Here is a 21,080-nt window from a genome sequence, read left to right as displayed (position 1 = left end):
ATCTGGCAGAATCATTCTTTAAGATGCAAACGAGGGAGTGGTGGCCGGTTAACTGTTTTCCAAAACGGAGATGAGAAGTGTGTCCACAGCCGACTTCCTGACTGTTCAGTGATCCTGACTTGGTACCAAATTGCTGCCTCTGGGAGAGCCTCCCGGCGAGTGTGGCACAGGTGGCCTGGGCTCCTGGGACAAGGGAGCCTGTCAGCCTCCCGTGCCCCTGGCCCCCGAGAGCCCAGGGAACACATGTGCTGGAATGCCCTTTTTGCAGGGCATTTGAATGAAATGTGTTTTGGATCCCTGGTGGCAATCTTTTCATCTCTTGGTTTAGTTGGTTGTGACACATTTAATGTTTTTCTGGTTTATCATCCTCATGTACAACCCTAGAACTCCTGCCAGGAGGAGGTCTCAAGGCGCCTCTTCTAACTGGTTCTCTTAAGTATTTCTTTGTCTGGAGTCCAACCCTGGACCTGCTCTATTTGCCTCCTCCCTTTTAAGCTCTCCCTTTCTTTCCTTGTAGTTGAAGTAAACAGAAAATTTCTCTTCACAGTCCGCCCACTGCCAGGCTTTCTCTGGTACCTGCTTTCCCCACTAACACTGTGTTATGTCTTCTAATTCTCCGATGCAGGTGGAAGATAGATTTAGGAAAACTAACCACAGCTCCCCTGAAGCCCAGGCTAAGCAGACAGGCAGAGTGCTGGAGCCGCCAGTGCCTTGCAGATCAGAGTCCTTTTCCAGTGGCAGCGCCGAGCCTGTGCACCCCGCCCTGCAGACACCAGCTGAGCCCCAGGTGCGGCAGCCAGGCTGCGGGTCGGGCACGTGGGGCTCAGAGCACGGGCCTGCTAGCAGTAATCGCACATTGAGAGAGAAGAGAAGAGCAGGAGGGAGTTCAAACTAGCCTGAAGAGGACAGACCCTCTTTTGATAGAGAAAAGTAGGAAGTTTTAAGATTTTTGTAGTACTTACTAAGCGTATCCAGATTCGGTGATTTTTTTCTCTTAGTCTAGCATTCTGTCAGATGTTCATGAATAAGTGTTTTCTTATTCTAACATAAAGGATTTTTTCAGTTTAGTTTTTAGAAAGTTAGTGTTACAAGTACATAAGGGGTGAACCAGACCTTTTCTTAGCCAGACCTTGGCACCTGGCTGCCCAGGAGGAGGCGTCAGAGAGCCGGCACTGCCCTGAAATTGCAGTACAAGTTTTGGGTCTGTCCAAATGTGCATGCTTTTTTGTTTTGTTTTGTTTTGTTTTTTTTCTGGGAAACGAGCCTTTTATCAGATTCTCAAAAGGTTCAAGATCCTAAAAAAGTTACAATCCAATAGGTGAGGTGTGGCTTTCCCTGAAGCAGGTGGGGTCAGGGTCACAAGCGCTCACGGGTCGCCACGGGGCTGGTGTGGGAGAGCCTGAGCTGAGTGCTGTGGGCCAGGAGCCGCTGCTGTCTGGGGAGAACGTGGACGGCAGAGGGTACCACGCAGAGGGCTTAGGTTCCCACTGCGGCCACGTTCTCGCTGGAACAGCAGACTTTTAGTCATTTTGCTCTGCAGCTGTGCAACGCAGAATATTGGAAGCAAGTTCTGAGGCCTAGGCTCACTGAGGTTTGCATGTGTTGGGGGCAGAATCCACGTTCTTGTGAGAGAAGTAGCTGAGGTGCTTCGAACGAGGATTTGAATGTGCTTCACAGTAACGAAGCCCCGTGTGAGGCGGTTAAGGAGCACAGAGCCCGGCTCTGGCCCTCGGGGGCCTGGGAGGTGTCCCATGGGATCAGCAGCTCGTGCTTCACGGGAGAGCTGGCCCACCGGCTGATCCCAATTCCGAGTAAGGGATGGAAAGACAAAGGAAACAGAGCAGGACAGGGTGAATGGGGAAAAGGAGAAGGCTTGGGAGGAGGGACTAGTAGAATCAGTTTGACGACGTTCCTGTGGAGAGGCCAGGATTAGTTTTTAATCTGAAAATTAGCCCTGCCATGAATAGAAAACCTTCACCTATTTGGCCACTGACAGTTAAGGAACTAGGCGTTCCTGAGTTCTGCAGGCTGCCTTCCGTGCTGATGGCTCCTTCCTGTGGTGCCTGGCGGGGCCCCTGGCTGCTCCTCCTGGGAAGGCTGCTCTGGCTGCAGCAGGCACCTGTGAACACGTCCTCTCTGGAAGTTTCCAAGGAGGGCCCTATGCTAAAGCCATGTGTTGAACGTTGTAGTTACAGATAACACTTTCAGATCCACGCTTTTCCAGACTCTGAACAGTTTACACATTCTGGGCATCTGAGATTATACCAGTAACTAGCTCTGTGACTCGCAGCTAGAACTCACAGGCCTGGAACTAATTTTGAATCTTGCTTTTGGGAAGGTTGAATCAGTTGTGATTTGGCATTTCCAGTTTTCACTAAATGTATTGATGTAATAGATGTATAGCTGGAGTTATGTAAATTGCAATATTAAACATTTTAAAACAAAATAAATGAAAGAAAATACAGATTATTTCAGAGATTGTTTGTCCAATTTAAAAGCAACCAGATAAAAACCCAGTTAACAAGTATTGTCAAGTAGAAGGTCAATTTAGGGAATCATAGTAATGAATATTTCTAAAGAAATTAAAGTTCTTTTTTTTTAACTAGTGTGAAGATGTATGGAGATCTAGGGTTTGAGTGTTTTCAGACTTGGAAGAAGGAAGAAGGATAATGTTGATGTAGTTGAAAAGTTGGCTGTTTTTAAGTTACTATATTATAATTTGTCAGAACCTGAGGGCTTTGTGTTTGCTCACTCAGTGTGCTGTTTCACTGCTGCTGGTCAGAGGGCAGGCCCTCCAGGGAGCGGCGGGCAGGCAGGTGTGCACGCACCGGCACCTCCGTGCCATCCGCTGCCTCCAGGCTCTGCTCGGACATGGACATGCAGGAGCGCGTGTCCCCCAACAGGACAGGAGGCGATAAGCCTTTTTTAAATTTTAAATCTTCACATTTGCTGCTCTTGTAATGTTTATCTGGACATTGAAAGAGTTTTCCTCCTAAGTGTACATTTGTTTTCCTGTCCATACTGTGTCCCAGGACCCTATTCACTTTAGCCTGAGCGGCTTGCTGCCAGGCTTACCTAACCCCAGAGCACCAGCTGCTTTCCCCAGTTCCTGCTTTGAATTTGGAATTGACCAGAAAGCCTTTTATGCAGAACGCATTGAATGTCTTGTGTTTTGTTTTCTTGTAAGGTACAGTGGTCCCACCTGGCATCTCTCAAGAACAATGTTTCCCCTGTCTCGCGATCCCATTCCTTCAGTGACCCTTCTCCTCCCAAATTTGCACACCACCATCTTCGCTCTCAGGACCCATGTCCACCTTCCCGCAGTGAGGCGCTCAGTCAGAGTTCTGACTCTAAGTCGGAGGCGCCTGACCCCACCCAAAAGGCTTGGTCTAGATCAGACAGTGACGAGGTGCCTCCAAGGGTAAGAAGCAGACAGACAGATGTGTGCTGCTTTTTCCTTTTTGTTATTTTTTAAAAATGACTTATTTCCATTAAGGGTATGGTGACTTCACCAGAATTAAGGGGCCATGAGATTTCAAAGGAACTTTTTATGGTGGGGAGAAAGCGCCACAGTTCGGCAGTTACGTCCAGCCAGTGCTAGCTGTTCGTTGCTGTTGTTCACTCTGTATAAACACTGGTGACGAAGCAGCCTCAGAGCGCGCTCCTAGAACAGGCGGAATCGATTCTGTTTTAGCAGTTGTCCTAAGTTTATACAGAAGTTACAGATTATTTTTCGACATTAACCACTATCCAGATTTTCAGAAAAGGTCTTGTAAAGAAAAATCATTAACAAAAATTTCAAAAAGGAGACATTTTTCTTTTTAAATTGAGGAATTTTTTGGCTTTGTTTCGCTTTTAACTTTTTTTAATTTTTAATTTTTTTGATAATTACTTAATGGTGAAATTAAACATAAAGGCACATTTAATTTTTCCTCCATTTAGAATTTGCTTCCTCTGAATATTTTCTTGCTTCCTGCCAGTCTTTTATTTCCTACTGATCCATTTGTGGACATTGTTTGGTTTCTTTGAGCTTATTTTCCTGATTCTCACATTTTCTTAGCAAAATGCTTTGTATGTCCCCGCCAGCAGACGGCTGCAGAGGCACCGGCTGTGGTCCCGCGCCCTCGCTGCCCGGACTACGTTTTCTGTCCCGTGTGTCAGTGGAGGCCGGGCGGGCAGGGTGGGGTGGGGCAGTGACAGTGAGGCTACCAGAGTAGGGCTGCTGTAGAAAACGTCTTCTCTCATATTTTCAAGAACTTGATTGCTGTGTCTTCTACCCAAAGGTTCCTGTGAGAACAACGTCTCGGTCCCCGGTGCTGTCCCGCCGGGACTCCCCGCTGCAGGGCAGTGGGCAGCAGAATAGCCAGGCTGGGCAAAGAAACTCCACCAGGTAAAAGAGGGCGGCGCTTAAGAGCAGGCTTTCGCACAGTCGCCTTCGGTCTTCTGTCATCTTTTTTCATTAAAATGCCCATAAATGGAAGTCCTGTGGCAAAGAGGAGATTATCAGTTTATGAAAGAAAAACTGCATAAACTGTATTAACCGCCTGTCTGTGAGGGTGAGTGCAGAGCAGTGGGGGTGGCCGTGAGAGCATGGGCCTGGAGGTCTCCTGGGCCGCGGGAGTACGCACATGACAAGCAGCACTGAAGACCGTCCTGGTTGGCTTACAGTTACAGTAAACCAGCGAGCTAACCAAATTCTATTGTCAGTATAAAGCTCTCTGTCCTGTGAACAGCTCCTAGCCGCATGAGGCTGGTGGCTGCTAGATTATACAACTAAATTCGAGCGTAACTTGATTAAAATTAAATAAGAGTAAAACTTGATTTTCTTGGTAACACTGGCTGTGTGTCGAGTGTCCAGTAGCCACAGCTCAGCTGGGGGGTCCCACCACCTCTGGGCTGGAGCAGGAAGAGGCCACGCTGCTGGGTGTTTGTCCTTGCCCCTTACCGAGCCTCAAGGTCCTCTGTGCTGGAGGTGGGGTTCTCCAGGAGCCGCAGAGCCGCCTGGTCCTTGGTGAGCAGGTGGCCGGGCTCTCCTGGGACCGAGTGTCCTCCGGGCCCGGTAGCCCCTGCCTCTGCCATGCCCGGCCGGTCACGTCCGCCTGCACTCCCAGTCACAGCCACACAGAGGAGGACGCTAGGTGGTGTCAGCTCTTGAGACCAGTGTGGTCGGCTGGGAGCAGCAGCCCGGAAACAGTATAATTTTGTGCCCAATTTGTGTAAGTGGATTTTTTATAATGTTGCTATGATAGAAATGGTGACACTTCTAGACCCAACAGTAGCATTAGCTTTGCCTAATGGAGATTCGGGGTCTGCCAATGGTAGGATATCATTTACTTATTTGGTTTGTTGGGGCACCTGAGATAAAAACCATGAGCAGCGTTCGAGCTTCCTGTGTGTAGGCTTTCTCATCGTACCTGTGATTCATGCGTGTGCAAACAGCTCAGTGCTGCATCTCGGGAGATGCATGAGCTGTTCTCGCCCCTTCTTTTCCGACAGCAGCATCGAGCCCCGGCTGCTGTGGGAGAGAGTGGAGAAGCTGGCACCCAGGCCCGGCAGCGGAAGCTCTTCGGGATCCAGCAACTCGGGATCCCAGCCCGGCTCGCATCCTGGCTCTCAGAGCGGCTCTGGGGAGCGCTTCCGAGTGAGATGTAAGCTGCCTTTCTGTGTCTCCCCCGCCCCCCGTAGGCGACACTGGGCTCTGAGTAGTGCACTGAAGGCCTCCCAGCCACGGGAGCTGCCTGGTGTTTGCACAGTGCACGTCACAGCGTAGGCTGTAATGGCACTGGTAGTCACCATAATCTTAATAAGAGAGCTGACTTCCGAGAGCTTACACGTGCCTCGCATTGTGAGCACTTCACCTGTGTTGTCTCATTTCATCCTCATCATAACCTCATGAGATACACTTACTGTGTCTCCACTTTACAGACTACAGTAACCAGTTCAGTGAGATTGATTAGCTAAATGTCTGAGCTGAGATTTGAACCTACTTCTTTTACTACAGACTCCATCAGTATCGGCATTAACATTGGCTATTTAAACCTACTCATAACAATAGGTTATGTTATTGACATGGCAAGGTTCTGTGAGGACGTGTTAAGTAGAGTGTGGTGAGGATGGAGTCTGGGTAGGAGTCAGAAGCCCAGGAGTGCAGACCAGCGTGCGGAGACCCTGCACAGAGGCTGAGAGCAGAGGGCAGGGGTGAGGGGGAGAAGCAAAGGCTAATGGGCCAGTCTGCCTTGTAGCACCATCTGGATGCTTATATGTATCTGCCTTTCTTGTCTCTTTTGAATTTCACAGCATCATCCAAATCTGAAGGCTCTCCGTCTCAGCGCCTTGAAAATGCAACGAAAAAACCTGAAGACAAAAGAGAAGCGTTCAGACCTCTGAAACCTGCGGTAAGGCGTGTGCAGCCCCGTGCTCCTCCGGGCGTGGGGAGATCTTCCTGCTGCGAGCATGTATTTGAGGGCACGCCTTTCTGTGGCCCTCACAGAAGTGAGGGATCAGAATGAAGGCCACAGCCCTCAGACACGTTTATGCCCCTCCCAACTTAGTCACTAAGGAAAATGCAGAAGAAGGAAAGCCTTTATCTCTTTGCTTTGCATTAGCCTCTATGCATTCTAGATGAGCTGGGTGTTGTAATACTGGCTTTGGAATCTTTCCCATCACCTTTTAACATCACCTGTTATTTAAGTTTTGCCTTTTGGTACCTAGAGTAGCAGCTGTGACTTTCCCATGCTCCTCCTGTAACCCCTGCCGCACTAACCGACCCTGTCTCTGCACACTTTGCGGACTTGTGCATCTGTTGGAACTGTGATTTCCTGCTTGATGAGTCTGTGCTCCGTCTTCCTCTCTCCGTGCTCCCGGTGCTGTGCTCCTGCCCCGCCAACGGCATGCTGCCGGACGCAGAGTGAAGTGGTAAGCAACTCTGGAAATGCCGGAGCCATTCTAACTGCCTTTCACATGCAGCTTGTCCTCCATCTGCATTGCTTTTCCTTCCTCAGTTTGTCTTTTGTTCTTTTCTAGATTGATAAAGCCCTCATCTTTTGCTTCATCTTTTTAACACACAAAATTTGCTGCATGCATTTTTTGTTATTAAGTATAGCTTAAAAAAAACTTTTTAAAAAGTCACAACTGTATTCATGCAATGGTTAGCATGGAACAAGGTTCATGCTTGGTCACTGTGATTTCAGAGGCTCAGGCTCAAAGAAAGGAAACATCCTCCTCACTGGGGAGAAGAAAACTCTGGTGGAACTGCTGGGGGAAAGGCTGCAAGGCCTGCTTTGTAAAATGTCATTGTTTTAAAGTGAAATTCCCAAGTAGAAAGATAAACTTTAGACTTCTGTATGAAAAGTGGACTAAGAATAATAGTCACACTTGGGAATTATATTTGGACTAGAGGCCCAGTGCACGGATTCGTGCACAGGTGGGGTCCCTCAGCCGAAACCTGCTCTCTGACATCCCCCAAGGGGTCCCAGGTTGCGAGAGGGCAGTTCTCGGGTGACGTACCACGGAATCAGGCTCCTTCCTCTCTGGTTCCAAGTGCATCACCCAAGAACTGCAGCTGCCAAGTCACTACAGCTCGGCAGCTCCTGTGCTGAGCACCGGCCCCCTGGTGGTCAGTGCGTATCAGAGCTACCAGTCGGCAGGTCGCTTAGGCTTTTATAGGTAGACTAGAGGCCCGGTGCACAAAAATTTGTGCACTCAGCCCAGCCTGTGCACTCACACAGTCTGGGACCCCTCAGGGGATGACCACCTGCTGGCTTAGGCTCGCTCCCCAGGGGATTGGGCCTAAGGTGGCAATCAGACATCCCTCTGGCAGCCCGGCAGCCCTCGGGGGATGTCCACTTGCCAGCGGGGAGCAGGCCTAAACTGCAGTCGGACATCCTTAGCACTGCTGAGGAGGTAGGAGAGGCTCCCACCACCACCACTGTACTGGCAGCCATCAGCCTGACTTGTGGCTGAGCAGAGCTCCTCCCATGTGAGAGCGCACTGACCACCAGAGGGCAGCTCCTGCATTGAGCGTCTGCCCCCTGGTGGTCAGTGTGTGTCATAGTGACCAGTCATTCCCAGTCCTTCTGCTGTTAGGGTCAGTTTGCATATTACCCTGTTACTATATAGGATAAAGGCCTGATGGCACGGGTGGGGGCTGGCTGGTTTGCCCTGAAGGGTGTCCCGGATCAGGGTGGGGGTCCCGCTTGGGTGCCTGGCCAGCCTGGATGAGAGGATGATGGCTGTTTGCAGCTGGTCACACCCCCTTCAGGGTGGGGGTCCCCACTGGGGTGTCTGGCCAGTCTGGGTGAGGGGCTGAGGGCTGTTTTCAGGCTGGCGGGTGACTGAAGCTCCCAACCTCTCCTTTTTTTCTTTATTCTGGGATTTATTTACCTTCTGTGGCTGTCACTGGAGCTGAGAGCCGGCTTTAGCTATGAGGCTTGGCTCCAGCTCAGACCTTGGCTTCTGAAAGCAGGTATCTGGCTTTGTTTGGCTTCTATAATTGAAACTCTGTTGCAGCTCCAGCTCTGACAGCTGAAAGCAGGTTTCTGGAGTTTGTTTAGCTTCTATAATTGCAACATAGTTGCTTAGAGTGCAAGCTCAGAGCCCAGCAGCAGCAGGCGGGGAACCTTGGCTTCCTCCTTCACTGGAGCAAGCAAGCTTCCCGTTCGCTTCAGCGGCCTGGCTGCTTGCCGCCATCTTGGTTGGCAGTTAATTTGCATATTGCCCTGATTAGCCAATGGGAAGGGTAGCGAAGTTACAGTTTATTACCATGTTTCTCTGTCATTAGATAGGATAGATAGATAATTGTTTGAGTCTTAAATATCTCAGTGTAGAGTAGAAGAGGGAAACTTTCCTGTGATTTCTTTTCTCTGATGTTCATATTCACTGGCACCATTGCAAGGTGATAATTTGAAGATTTGGGGTAAGGTAGGGACAGATGGATATTCTCCATGAAAGAAGACTTTGTGCCTGGTCGGCATGGCTCAGTAATTGAGCTTCCACCTCTGATCCAGGAGGTCCTGGTTCGATTCCTGGTCACGGCATATGCCTGGGTTGTGGGCTCGATCCCCAGTGTGGGGCATGCAGGAGGCAGCTGATCAATAAATCTTGTCTTTGATGTTTCTCTCTCTCCCTCTTCCCTTCCACTCTGAAATCAATAAATATATATATATATATATAAAATTTTTTTTAAATATATTTTATTGATTTTTTAGAGAGGAAGGGAGAGAGACAGAGAGCCAGAAACATCGATGAGAGAGAAACATCGATCAGCTGCCTCCTGCACATCTCCCACTGGGGATGTGCACGCAACCCAGGCACATGCCCTTCACCATAATTGAACCCGGGACCTTTCAGTCCGCGGGCCGACGCTCCATCCACTGAGCCAAACCGGCTTCGGCAATAAAAATATATTTTTTAAAGAAGACTCTGTTACATAGGCAGGTATCTTTATAACAAGTTCCAAGGATCTGTCTACATACATTTTTTTATCTAGATTCTAGAATTTTATTGTATAGTTGAAAAAATGCTATCAGCTTATCATAAGCAGGTTCTTGTGGGTTTTTTGGTGTGAGATTTGGACTGTTTGACTGTTGGGTCTTTTTTGTCAGAGACCTCACCTTCATATACTGGTAAATGCTCGACCACACAGTTTTCCAAAACTGAGGCTGTGGCTTTTACTAATGGAGAAAGTGAAGAATGCCTCATTCCTTGCTGCTCTCTCCTCTCGCCGCGCCTGGCTCACTCTTTCCTGTCCCCGCATTAGGACTTGACTGCACTGGCCAAAGAGCTGCGAGCAGTGGAGGACGTGCGGCCACCGCACAAGGTGACAGACTACTCCTCGTCCAGTGAGGAGTCGGGGACGACGGATGAGGAAGACGATGATCCAGAGCAAGAAGGGCCCGGGGAACCCATGTCCGGACCAGAGGACACCAGAGCAGCGTCAGTCCTGGGTGTATTGTAGACGACAGAGCCCCCACCGAGTCTGTCTGCCCTGGGGACAGGTGGTTCCCTGACCTGTCTTGAGACCGCGAGCGTATAGCGCGGTCGGCCGCCAGTGTGCGTGCATGCCAGTGCCTCTCCCCAGTTCCCCTGTGTAGTTCCTTTTTTTCTTTTTAATTTGAAAGTCCGATAAAAGGGAAATTTCTGATTGCTTTAACTACTTTAACCATAAGCATTCATTCTGATCTTTTTGCTCAAAAACAAACTGTGCCAGCATGAATTTGTTGAAGGGAAAGTGCTAAGTATTTGTTTTCCTTAAGGAAATGGTCTATGTGCAGCCTGATCTTCTAATGACCTTGAGAAGGTGAGAAGTGTAGACAGAATATCCTCAACTGATGGTAATTCATGGTCCTTCACCTCTGGATGTTTCTCAGTAGGTCGTCTCTGAATTTGAGCAATGGGGAAACAGAATCCGTGAGAACCATGATTGTCCATGACGATGTGGAGAGCGAGCCAGCCATGACCCCGTCCAAGGAGGGCACGCTGATTGTCCGCCAGGTACCCATGTCTCCACACACTTGTCAGGCTGAGCTTCTCCTGAGTCATTAACCCACTTGCTCATCCACTCCTCATGCTGTTTCTACATCATCATCTGTTCTCATGTTAACAAGACCTGAGGGCGGAGTGTCTGGGCCAGGGTGGCAGGTGTGAGCTGCACGCCAGGAGCGGGGCTGGTGGCACCCCTGCATCGCTGCCTCTGCACGCCCCCAGCAGCCTCAGCGCCAGGCGGAGCCTGTCTGTCTAGAGAAGGAAAGCCACAGGCGGCCTTCAGGAGGCTGCAAGCCAGGGCTGCGCAGGGGCCCTGCAGAGAGCTGTGAGCCGAGCCAGGCAGGAGGGCCCGTGCAGCAGCAGGCAGAGGTCGCTCTTGTGTGTCCCAAAATGCTCGCTTCCTTCCCGCCGACCATTAATGTTCCTGCCCAGACGCGCTCAGTTGGGTGACCCCCCTACAGCTGTGTGTCCATTGCTTAGCTGAGCTGTGAGGACAGGTGTCTGCTTCTCCTGTAAATAGAACAGGCGCCCGCCCAACACATTGACTTTTCCCTGAGTGTGTCTCATGCTGTGGCAGTGCATTCGGGTGGAAAGGGAGAAGAACGTGGAAAAGACCAGGATTCAGAGAAGCGACAGGCACTTTCTAGAGCTTTAGACAGAAAGATTTAAAAAGAAAACCGCTGCTTGTGGTTTCGGTGACGGCAGCGAGAGCGGCAGGCAGAGCAGATGGGCGCCGCTCGGTGCCGCCTGGGCGGGTGCCTTCGTGCTGCTGGCCCTGCGTGGGCGCCAGCAGCCGCCCCCGCCTCCGTGGAGAGGAGCCATCAGGAGTCACACAGACCTGAGCGGAGGCAGTTGTCAGGGGCGTAGGCAGCTCCAGCGGCGCCTGAGCGAGACAAGTGTGCCTGTTTTTTCTACAGAGTACAGTTGACCAAAAGCGAGCCAGCCATCATGAGAGCAATGGCTTTGCCGGGCGCATTCACCTCTTGCCAGATCTCTTACAGCAAAGCCATTCCTCCTCCACTTCCTCCACCTCCTCCTCCCCATCTTCCAGCCAGCCGACACCCACCATGTCCCCACAGACACCCCAGGACAAGCTCACTGCTAATGAGGTAGGTCTTGCCCACGCTGGCTGCTCTCCTAGGTTAGACCTGCTGCCTGGTAGGGAGTGTGCAGCGCAGAACTCCCGCGTCCCTCCCCTGCCTTCCCCACCCGCTTTCTTCTGTCACCTCCTCTCCTCCCACCCCCAAGTAACATGGTTCAGATCTGCATACAAATCCCATAACTGGATCAGTCTCCCCCACACCTGCAGCTCACTTCCCTGGTCTCAAGGTCAGTGTAGTTGCATGGCTTTCTGTGTTAGTTTACTTTCCAAAAGTCTAAATAAAGTGATTGCTGTGTTCTCCGATCCATTATGTATTTGACATGAAACTCTTAGTCATTTGTGGGATCTTCTTTATTTTTATCCAATAAATAAAGCAGAAGCAGCTGGGAAAGCAGACTTGGCCTCACCTGGGCAAGCTTGCCACCTGAGGGGTCCAGAACGCTACACCCCTTAACGCCCCTGTCCTGCAGACAGGCTGGCTGGCTTCCTGTGGGGTGGCATCGTTTATGTGTTTCCACCAGCCCTGTTAAAGGATTTCTTCCCTTTGACATTACCATCACTCAGAGTTTAAGAAGAGGTCAAGTGTTTTGGGGGGAAACCTAAACATGTAGGGTTTTAAGCAGGAAGGTCTGAGTGTGCTTGTCATGGGAAGCCTGGAGTGGGCCTCGGGGCTTGGCTGTGGCGCTCAGTCGGGTGCTGGGTGATCTTCGCTCTTCGGGACAGGTCGCGCCCCTTCCCCTGCCAGTGATGGAGTGCACCGCGAGCACCTGTTACTGAACTAAACCTGATTTGATTTCTTGGGAGGTTTGATTTAAATGCATTTGTCTAAGACTTGAAGGAGGTCAGAGGTGGCAGGTCGCTTCTGCCAGTCTTGTCGCTGTGAACCTGTAACTGCTGGCCCGCCTACCTGCTTCTGTTTTGGTTCCCTTGTTAGAAAGAATCAGAATGACTCCCCCCCCCCCCCCCCCGCACCCTGCCCCCCTCCAGGGGAGCAGGGGCAAGTCGACTGCTTCCAAAGCAGGCTCGGCACCAGACTGGGCATCGGCTGGGTTCGCCGCTGGTCTTGGGACAAGAGCAGGAAGCCCGCGGGGGCAGCTGTGCCAGCTGAGAGCCGAGGAGGGTTGGCTTCAGGACAGGCGATGAGCTGCCCGTGGGGGGAGGTGGGACGGACGCCAGCCCTGGAGCAGACGGTTCTGTCTCCTCCGCCTGCACACGTCCTCCTTATACTCATTTCAGTTTGCTCCGTTTTGCTCTGCTGCACAGTATTTACTACACCCCTTAACCCACTAAACTGGCAAGTTTATATTTCTGTTTGTTTTGTTTTTAATTGTCATTACATTTTCACTTAACAATTTGTTTCACTTTCCTTGTGTTTTTTTCTCTGAAGTTACATTATTAACCAAAACACTAGTGCTCCTGAAAGAGCGAGGGAGGCGGCTTCCCCTGCCGTGGCACCGCTCTCTCGGAGCCCGTGCGACGGTCTGATGGTGACAGTCTGATGGGGGCCGCCGGCGCTCCCCTTGCTTTCTGGCAAGAGGCTCACTTTACAATAAGTAACATAAAGTTAAGATTTGCCAGGATTCCAACATAGATTAATTGGACTTTTTTAGACAGGAAAGTAAATTCAGAAATTGAATTGAGATCAAGACATTTAAAACCTCCTTTAGGAGGTTTCGTTACTATTTGTTTTAAACTACTAGGAGCTTGAAGTGTAGATGTGATGGGCAGCGTGCAGCGTTCCTGGCCTGTGAGCAGTGCTCCTGGGAGGGCCCACACGTGCTCTGGATTGTGTGCGTGCACCCAGGCCCCTCAGGCGACTGCGGAGGGTGATGCAGGAGGAGCAGGCCTGGCTGTGGGAACAGTGCAGCTTCGGAGTGGGTTGGAATGTTTTAATGTTTTAATGTTTGCCTTTTTCATTGTATTAATAAAATTGAAATTTGCATTGCAGACTCAGTCCGCTAGTAGCACACTCCAGAAACACAAATCCTCCTCCTCCTTTACACCTTTTATAGACCCCCGATTACTGCAGATCTCTCCATCTAGTGGGACAACAGTGACTTCTGTGGGTAAGTCAAGTAGCAGCAAGCAAGCAACTGACACAGGACGTGGCCCTTTGCGTTGCTCTCGGGTGCCTCGGACACACCCCTCCTGCTTGCATTGCCTTATTTGCAATGAGCTGCATAGTTGATTTCCTTTTTCCATATTCATCTCCTACAAACTTCTTTTCCTGGACAAAGACTCAGTTATGGCCACGAATGTTTCCTTGGTGAGGGGGCGGGGGCAGGCACAGCGTTGGCGTGTGCAGAAAATAATTCCCAGTGTACTGTGTTGCAGTGGGATTTTCCTGTGATGGAATGAGGCCGGAAGCCATAAGGCAAGATCCTACCCGGAAGGGCTCAGTGGTCAATGTGAATCCCACCAACACTAGGCCACAGAGCGACACCCCAGAGATCCGCAAATACAAGAAGAGGTTTAACTCTGAGATCCTGTGTGCTGCCTTGTGGGGTAGGTAGCCTCCTGCCATGCTGGCTCTTGCATTGTGGTCCTGAATGGTAGCCTGGTCTTTTAGGGAAGGGCAGTGGTGTCATTTGGGGATTTTTTGAAGAGCTGTTCAGGACGAGACGGCAGGTGCCTGTGGTCCCATCCCTGTGGCTTCCGGGCAGCGGGCGGTGCTGGGCTCGCGGCCAGCTGTCCAGCCACCAGATATTGGGAAGAACGGCTCATCTCCATTTCTTCATGGAAAGAAGCAAAGTGAAAGACAGGAAGACGCTGGGTTTGGTTCATATTTGTGGGGAAAATGGAGAAATTTGTCAAATTCTTTTCTTTAGGTGTTTCACTTAAGCTTGTTTTCCTTGCTGTCTGTGCTGTGGACCTGACGCTTTAGAAGTAGGTGCCACTGGCAGGGCCGCTGGCTGTGGGGGCGCCTTCCCTGACCCCTGCAGTGTAGGTGACCGCATGCAGATCGGCCTCGGGGAGGGTCCGTGCACAGACTCTCCCCCACACTCTGTACCGCCCTCTCTGCCGTCCGCTCTGCCCTTCCTCACTGCTCTGCTCCCAGCTCCTCTGTGTGTGTTCTCCTCCCCTGAACCTCAGCTCTGCTATCTGTGACAGGGACCCTGCTTCTACTCGGGAAAGTTTCTTACTCCCTGGACTCTGCGAGTATGTGCCTGGGACACAGTTCACTCATGGTGGGGTCCAGCACATTCTCCTCATGCGGGTTCCTGGAGTGTCGTCTGCGTTCTCCACAGGGGCTGGTCCCGCTCTCCTCACCCTGCCCCCACATTCACTTCTGACCCTCAAGGGGTCCCTCGACCCGTCTGTGAAGAAGGACCCTGCATTTGATAACCTTCCTCCCCGCCTGGCTTCTCCCTCACACGCTGCTCAGCCTCCTCCGGGGTCTGGAGGGCTTATCTCCTCCGCCTGTTGCAGACACACCTGCTTTCTCTCTAATTCCTTGAGATCTGGACTTTGGTCCTTGTCACTACTGAGTGTTTTAAAGCCCCTAATGATCATAAGAACGTTTCTTTAGTAGCTGCCAGGTAAAGGAAACAAGCCATTCGGGGGTAATGGGGCTCAGGTGACTGCAGCTGAGGGCATCGGCACCCTCGGCCCTGAGTGCCGAGGCCACTCCGGGGCTGGGCCATCACCTCTGCTCCTAGCACAGGCCATCGGGGCGTTCACGTCATCAAAAAGGATTATGTTACATCCAGTGCAAAAGTGTTAAATATGTTAATTTTTAGAAATTGACATTGTTTTTATCTATAATGCTTCTACACTGACTTTATATTCCTCTAATGTCCTGCCAGGTGCTGGGCCCCATTCTTTGTGCCGTTAACTTATTTTTTTTTAACTGAAATCCTTATTTTTCCTAACTAACTTCTTCAATACCTCTGAGAAAAATAGGAGTGACTTGAGCCAATGTTTTTAAAAGTGAAGTGGGACTTTCATTTATCGCTGAGTGAAAAGAAAAGACTGGGACGTGCCTTAGAGTGGAAACGGGCCTATGAGCTGGTGTGTTCGAGTTACTCAGTGGCTGGGTCAGCAGGGAGGGTTTCCTTAACCTGCAGTGATGGCTGCTGTGACTGTGAAGTTCAAGTCGGCCTCGTAGAGACGCGGGCCGAAGAGCCCAAGCACCTGTGAGAGGTGGACTCGGAATGTTTCTCTGCAGCAGAAATCACAGCATTTCTGTCCTGCTGCCCATTGTTGGATGCCTTTGCTTTTTTGTACCTTCAGGGAAAGGGCTGGAGGATAAATTGCTGCATATTTATTATGTTTTTTTATAAGGCAGTCTTCCCCTTCACAGCCAGGATTATTTTAACACATTTTTTTAACATGATTGTTTCCATCCTTACATTCAGAATGAACTAGAGGCCCAATGCATGAAATTTGCACACAGGTAGGGTCCCTAGGCCTGGCTGGTGATCAGGGCCAATTGGGGCCTTCTGGCTGCCAGCTGGGGCCTCCCTTTCCTGGCTGCAGGCTGCCAGCCTGAGCCTTCCTTCGTTCTCCGCCACCTCCTGGTGGTCAGCGCATGTCATAGCGAGCAGTCGAACTCCTGAGAAGACACTTTGCACATTAGCCTTTTCTGTATATAGATTATCTGCAGCTAACTCTATATTATTGCACTTACCATGGAATTTAAATCACATGTTGTGCAGCTCTTAGCCACTCTCCCAGTAGCCTACACCAGGTTCCTCTGACTGCGCTCACAGTTCCCAGCACCTCGCGCCTCTGAACAGTTAGCAAACGTTTAATTGTACCCAGCAGCCAGAGGTTTAAACTGTATTTATGGGAAGTCATTGCAGCATGTGAGCTCACTGTCTCCTAGGCCCCTCGTCTCCCAGGGGTGGTCTCCCAGTGACTGGCGTGTCCCTTTGGCGCTGGCTCTCGACACTTGGCGCAGTGCTGGAAAGTGTGTGCTGGTGACGTGGAAGGTGGGGTGCGAGGGCCAACCCAGCTGCAGTTCTGTGTGTGTGAAAAGATGTTTCAGCGTTATCTTTTATTTCATTATTTTTTCTTACTGTAAAATTGTGATTGCTATTTGACCACTATTTTTGGAAACCACAAATGATAGCTTTCACAAGGCTCATGTTTTGGGTGGTTATTACCAGATCTTGGATGTAGATCAGTGGTGCTCAACCTTCTGGCCCTTTAAATACAGTTCCTCATGTTGTGACTCAACCATAAAATTATTTTCGTTGCTACTTCATAACTGTAATGTTGCTACTGTTATGAATCGTAATGTAAAATATCTGATATGCAGGATGGTCTTAGGCGACCCCTGTGAAAGGGTCGTTCGACCGCCAAAGGGGTCGCGACCCACAGGTTGAGAACTGCTGCTGTAGATGCTTTTAGGTACTTGATATTGAAGGTTGACTAGGAAAATGCTGGAATATTGTGAAATGAAGTGAAACCTTTGGAACGGACCTGTCCGACGGCAGTTCTGTCAGTTAATGTTTTGTTTTATCTGCTGCAAATATGTTTAAAGCTGCTTAGAATCACCTCATTTAGGTGGGAAGGGAAACTCTGAGAACAACGTCCAAATGAGCTTCACTTTGATTCTCGGCAAAGCAGGCCCCGGGGAGCAGAGCAGGCCGTCCAGTCTCCTGTGGTAACCTGTGCTAGGTGGACAGCAGTTCTTCCAGCACTGAGTCGCCGGGAGCCTGCTGGGAGGGTGAGCAGACAGGGAGCCGGGAGCCTGCTGGGAGGGTGAGCAGACAGGGAGCCAGGAGCCTGCTGGGAGGGTGAGCAGACAGGGAGCCGGGAGCCTGCTGGGAGGGTGAGCAGACAGAGAGCCGGGAGCCTGCTGGGAGGGTGAGCCGGCAGGGAGCCGGGAGCCTGCTGGGAGGGTGAGCCGGCAGGGAGCCAGGAGGGAGTATTGTTCATGTGAAGATTTCTGGGAGTCGGGAGCATATGTGTGTGTGTGTGTAACAAAACGTGGACCATGGGGTTCAAGAAATACATACTTTGCTCTGTATCATTTCATCCACCTGAAAATACTTAACTGAGCAAATACTTCCTGAAGGCACAGATACCTGAGTTCAGGTCTCAGTGATTGTATTTCCCAGTTTAGGGAATTAGTGCAGACGTGTGTGCCCAGGCTCCTGGGACTATCGGTGACCTCTGCTCCGTGTTCAGAGTTCGTTTAGACCCAGGAAGAAAGTGCACTTGGGGAAGGAAGTGGCTCAGGGGCAGGTGTGACTGCTCGCCGAGGCTGTGGTGGAGGCCGTTGAAGTACAGTCTGGCTCGATGAGGACTTGGGAGGGAGGAGTTGGGTGCACAGTCACGGGGAAGGGCAGGGTGCTGCACCCCCCAGGCATCGTCTTGGGGAAAACAGGGAAGGAGGGGATGGAGTTAGGAGTTAGTGGTTCACAGGTGCTGCTCCAGCGGCCACACAACAAGGGGTGTGTGGAAATGAGGGGGACTGGCTACAGCAGGTGGGGGTGGGGGGTGAGAAACGGGCTGAGGGCAAGTGCAGCTTCTTTCTTGGTGGTGATGGGGAGTGTCAGTGAGAGCAGCGGTCGCCAGCCTTTCGGACCTCACGGACCACCGGCTGGTGACCGCTGTGGAAGAGAACCTCAGCCTGATGACCGAAGCCAGACGACTGAAGGGCTGTGTGCGTGCGGCCCTCTCCATGGAAATAGCAGAGAAGGAAATGTGCGCTCAGGAAGTGAGGCGAAGGCTGGTTCAGTGTCTGAGTGTGGCGAGTGAGCTCTAATACCAAGGAGAAGTGAGCGCAAGGCAGTCTGGGGAGCTGGGCGAGCAGAGCTGGCGCATGTGGAGGAGAGCGGGTGCGGCTCGCTCACTTTCCCCTCAGCCTTTTCTCTATCTGAGTAAATATTCCCCATCGCTGACTACTCACCTGTGACTGTGCCGAGCATTCCTTTCTGTGGGTGAGTGAGGAAACCACTCTGCCAGCCAGGTGGCGCCCTCTCCGTGCCCCCAGCCTGCCTGCCAGCACAGTGTAACCCAGGCCTGTCTGTGTCCTTGAAACAGGAGTGAATTTGTTAGTGGGAACAGAAAGTGGCCTGATGCTGCTGGACAGAAGTGGCCAAGGGAAGGTATACCCTCTGATCAACCGGAGACGATTTCAGCAAATGGATGTCCTCGAAGGCTTAAATGTTTTGGTGACAATATCTGGTAAGTACTTGCTCAGGAAAGCAGGGTTGTAGCACTGTTTCAAACAGCACCTCCTAGCACTGACCTTTAGCTACCTCATCTTCTGAAGTAACAGCTGCATGAAATGAGATACAGCCAGATCAAGTGTGACTCGCACACCCTCACCCCGGGTGCACCCTAACCCCTGGTGCACCGTAATCCCGGGTGCACCCTATCCCCGGTGCACTCTAACCCCGGTGCACCCTACCCCCATTCCTCTGAGGAGCAGCCTTGGGAAGCACAGGAGCCCCGGGCATGGACACCCCGCGACCCACACTGCCCTGCGGCTCCTTGGCGTAGGTCTGTGCCGCTTCCACCCGTGCCACTCTTCATGCAGAGGCACTGCTCCTGCCACAATAGCAAAAGCTACGTGTTTTTTCTTCCATCAGTTAACACCATAAGTTTCTTTTCAGAAAGAGCACCTTTTTAGTATAAATTATGTAGTAAATGTTCATTATTGAAAGGGACAAACTCCTGCAGAAAAGCAAGTAGAAGAAGTAAAACCTAAAATCATCCAAAGATGAGGTGTATTAACCTTTCGGTTTTTAACTTCCAGTCTTTTCAGCATAGACACTCAAAATATAACTTACGGGGGAAAACCTATGTAAAAATGGTTATGCAATGTTTCAAAACATCCAGAGGATAAAAATGAGAAGTAGGATACCCATATACTGACTGGCTGGTTTTAGTAGAAAGCACACTCTTGTCCATGCAGTTAGCATGCCCTCTGCCTCCCGCCCCCCACGGGAGCCACTGTCCTGTGTGCCCTCCATTCCTGTGTCCAAACCTTGTAGCCTGCTCTTCCCGTCATTGAACATTCTCCATGATCCCGGGCTTTACAGACCCAGTGCTTCTCTGCGTAGCTGTGCTAATATTCCCTCGCCTTCTGTTGTACGTCTTTCCATCCACCCCCTTCCCCTCATGTATGCGTGTTTCACAAATGTCTTTGTAGCTTATCCGTGAGCATGCATACTCATGTTTCATAGATTGTAATTTCCTAATCACTTGTATTGGTGCTGGGATCAAAGAGGATGCAAAATTATGACTTTCTCTTTTTTTAATATATTTTTATTGATTTCAATATTAACGATGAGAGAGAACCATTGATCGGCTGCCTCCTGCACACCCCCCACTGGGGATCGAGCCTGCAAACTTGGCACGTGCCCTTGACCAGAATTGAAGCTGGGACCCTTCAGTCTGCAGGCCGATGCTCTATCCACTGAGCCAAACCAGCCAGGGCAAAATTATGACTTTCGATAGGTCTTAGTTTTGATTTAGTTACCTGCTAACTCAATCTTGTTGTGTTTGTTTATATGTAACAAATTTCTTGCAGTTATTTTAGTTTTCAAATAGGCTTTTGGTTGTAAGTAAAGGTGTTTGTTGAAATGCAGAAATGTCACCATGCCACTTAAGTGAGAAAACAGTCATTAAAAACTTGAGTGCTGGTGGGGAGTGGGTTCTGAAACGGGAGGTACACTGATCTGCACGAAGAAGAGGCTGAGACTTCACTCTGCTCTGTGCCAGACGGTTCATGGAGGGCGATGATCAGCTGGTGCCAATGATAATTTTTTGGTCTAATTTTCCATATTCTTTTTTAGCAGCTTTTAATGGTTTTCACAATCATAAAAGTAATACATGTCAACTGTAGAAGCTTCAAAAACAGGAACACTTAGAAAGCATAGATGTTACTCCTGTCTTTGGCATAACTGTTGTTACCATTTTGTATTTTCTTCTCTTTTCTATAAATATATCTCACAATATGGGGATAAAACACTTTACATAAAACTATGTGGTCTTTGTTTCACCATATTCGATATTCTCCCAAATTCTTCAAAATTTAAAAACCGTAAGACATAGGACAGAAAGTGCACAGATGCTGAGCCTACAGCTCAGTGATGTCAGAACCCACACAGCCCGCGCTGGCGAGAGAGCAGCCACACCCAGACCCTCCCTCGTGCAGCTGTCAGTCACAGGCGGAAACATGCTCCTGATTTTAACACCTTCGATTGATTTTGCCTTCATTGAACTGAAGTCATATTAATGGTAAAGCCATAAGTAGTATTCTGTGTCTGGCCACTTTAAGTCCATAGTTTATATTGGGGTGCACTCTTGTGTTGTGCATTCTGGGTTCCGACAGTGCATAATTACCCACCATGACAGTGTCATACAGGCTATTCTCACTGCCCTGAAAAGCCCCTGGCTCCACCTGCTCGCCCCTCTGCCCACGCCCCTGCGACAGCTGATCTTTCTTACTGCCTCGCCCTTGCCTTTTTCAGAAGGTGACAGTTGGAATCACAGCATGTAGCCTTTCAGACTGTTTAGTTTCAAATTTCCAACG

The 21,080-nt window shown here is 50.2% G+C and overlaps 1 protein-coding gene across 8 annotated transcripts in view; it reads left to right on the top strand.

Moving 5' to 3' along the window:
- MAP4K4 (mitogen-activated protein kinase kinase kinase kinase 4) overlaps positions 1–21,080 on the top strand; it is a 195,678-nt gene that overhangs the window by 163,442 nt on the left and 11,156 nt on the right. Inside the window, exons 16-26 of one of the 8 annotated variants that reach the window (XM_081100886.1) lie at positions 626–787; positions 3,188–3,421; positions 4,284–4,390; positions 5,497–5,648; positions 6,298–6,395; positions 9,758–9,933; positions 10,371–10,491; positions 11,400–11,591; positions 13,533–13,650; positions 13,919–14,089; positions 18,581–18,724. In XM_081100886.1, the coding sequence (XP_080957012.1) occupies positions 626–787; positions 3,188–3,421; positions 4,284–4,390; positions 5,497–5,648; positions 6,298–6,395; positions 9,758–9,933; positions 10,371–10,491; positions 11,400–11,591; positions 13,533–13,650; positions 13,919–14,089; positions 18,581–18,724 (1,675 nt within the window). The remainder of the gene's footprint in view (positions 1–625; positions 788–3,187; positions 3,422–4,283; positions 4,391–5,496; positions 5,649–6,297; positions 6,396–9,757; positions 9,934–10,370; positions 10,492–11,399; positions 11,592–13,532; positions 13,651–13,918; positions 14,090–18,580; positions 18,725–21,080) is intronic. The other 7 variants (XM_081100880.1, XM_081100879.1, XM_081100881.1 and 4 more) reach the window with 7 other exon arrangements.

This window comes from Myotis nattereri (assembly GCF_964212035.1).
Source record: "Myotis nattereri genome assembly, chromosome: 10".
Taxonomy (NCBI): Eukaryota; Metazoa; Chordata; class Mammalia; order Chiroptera; family Vespertilionidae; genus Myotis; species Myotis nattereri.
Note: the sequence above shows the minus strand (reverse complement) of the source record. Positions and strands in the feature narration are given on the sequence as shown.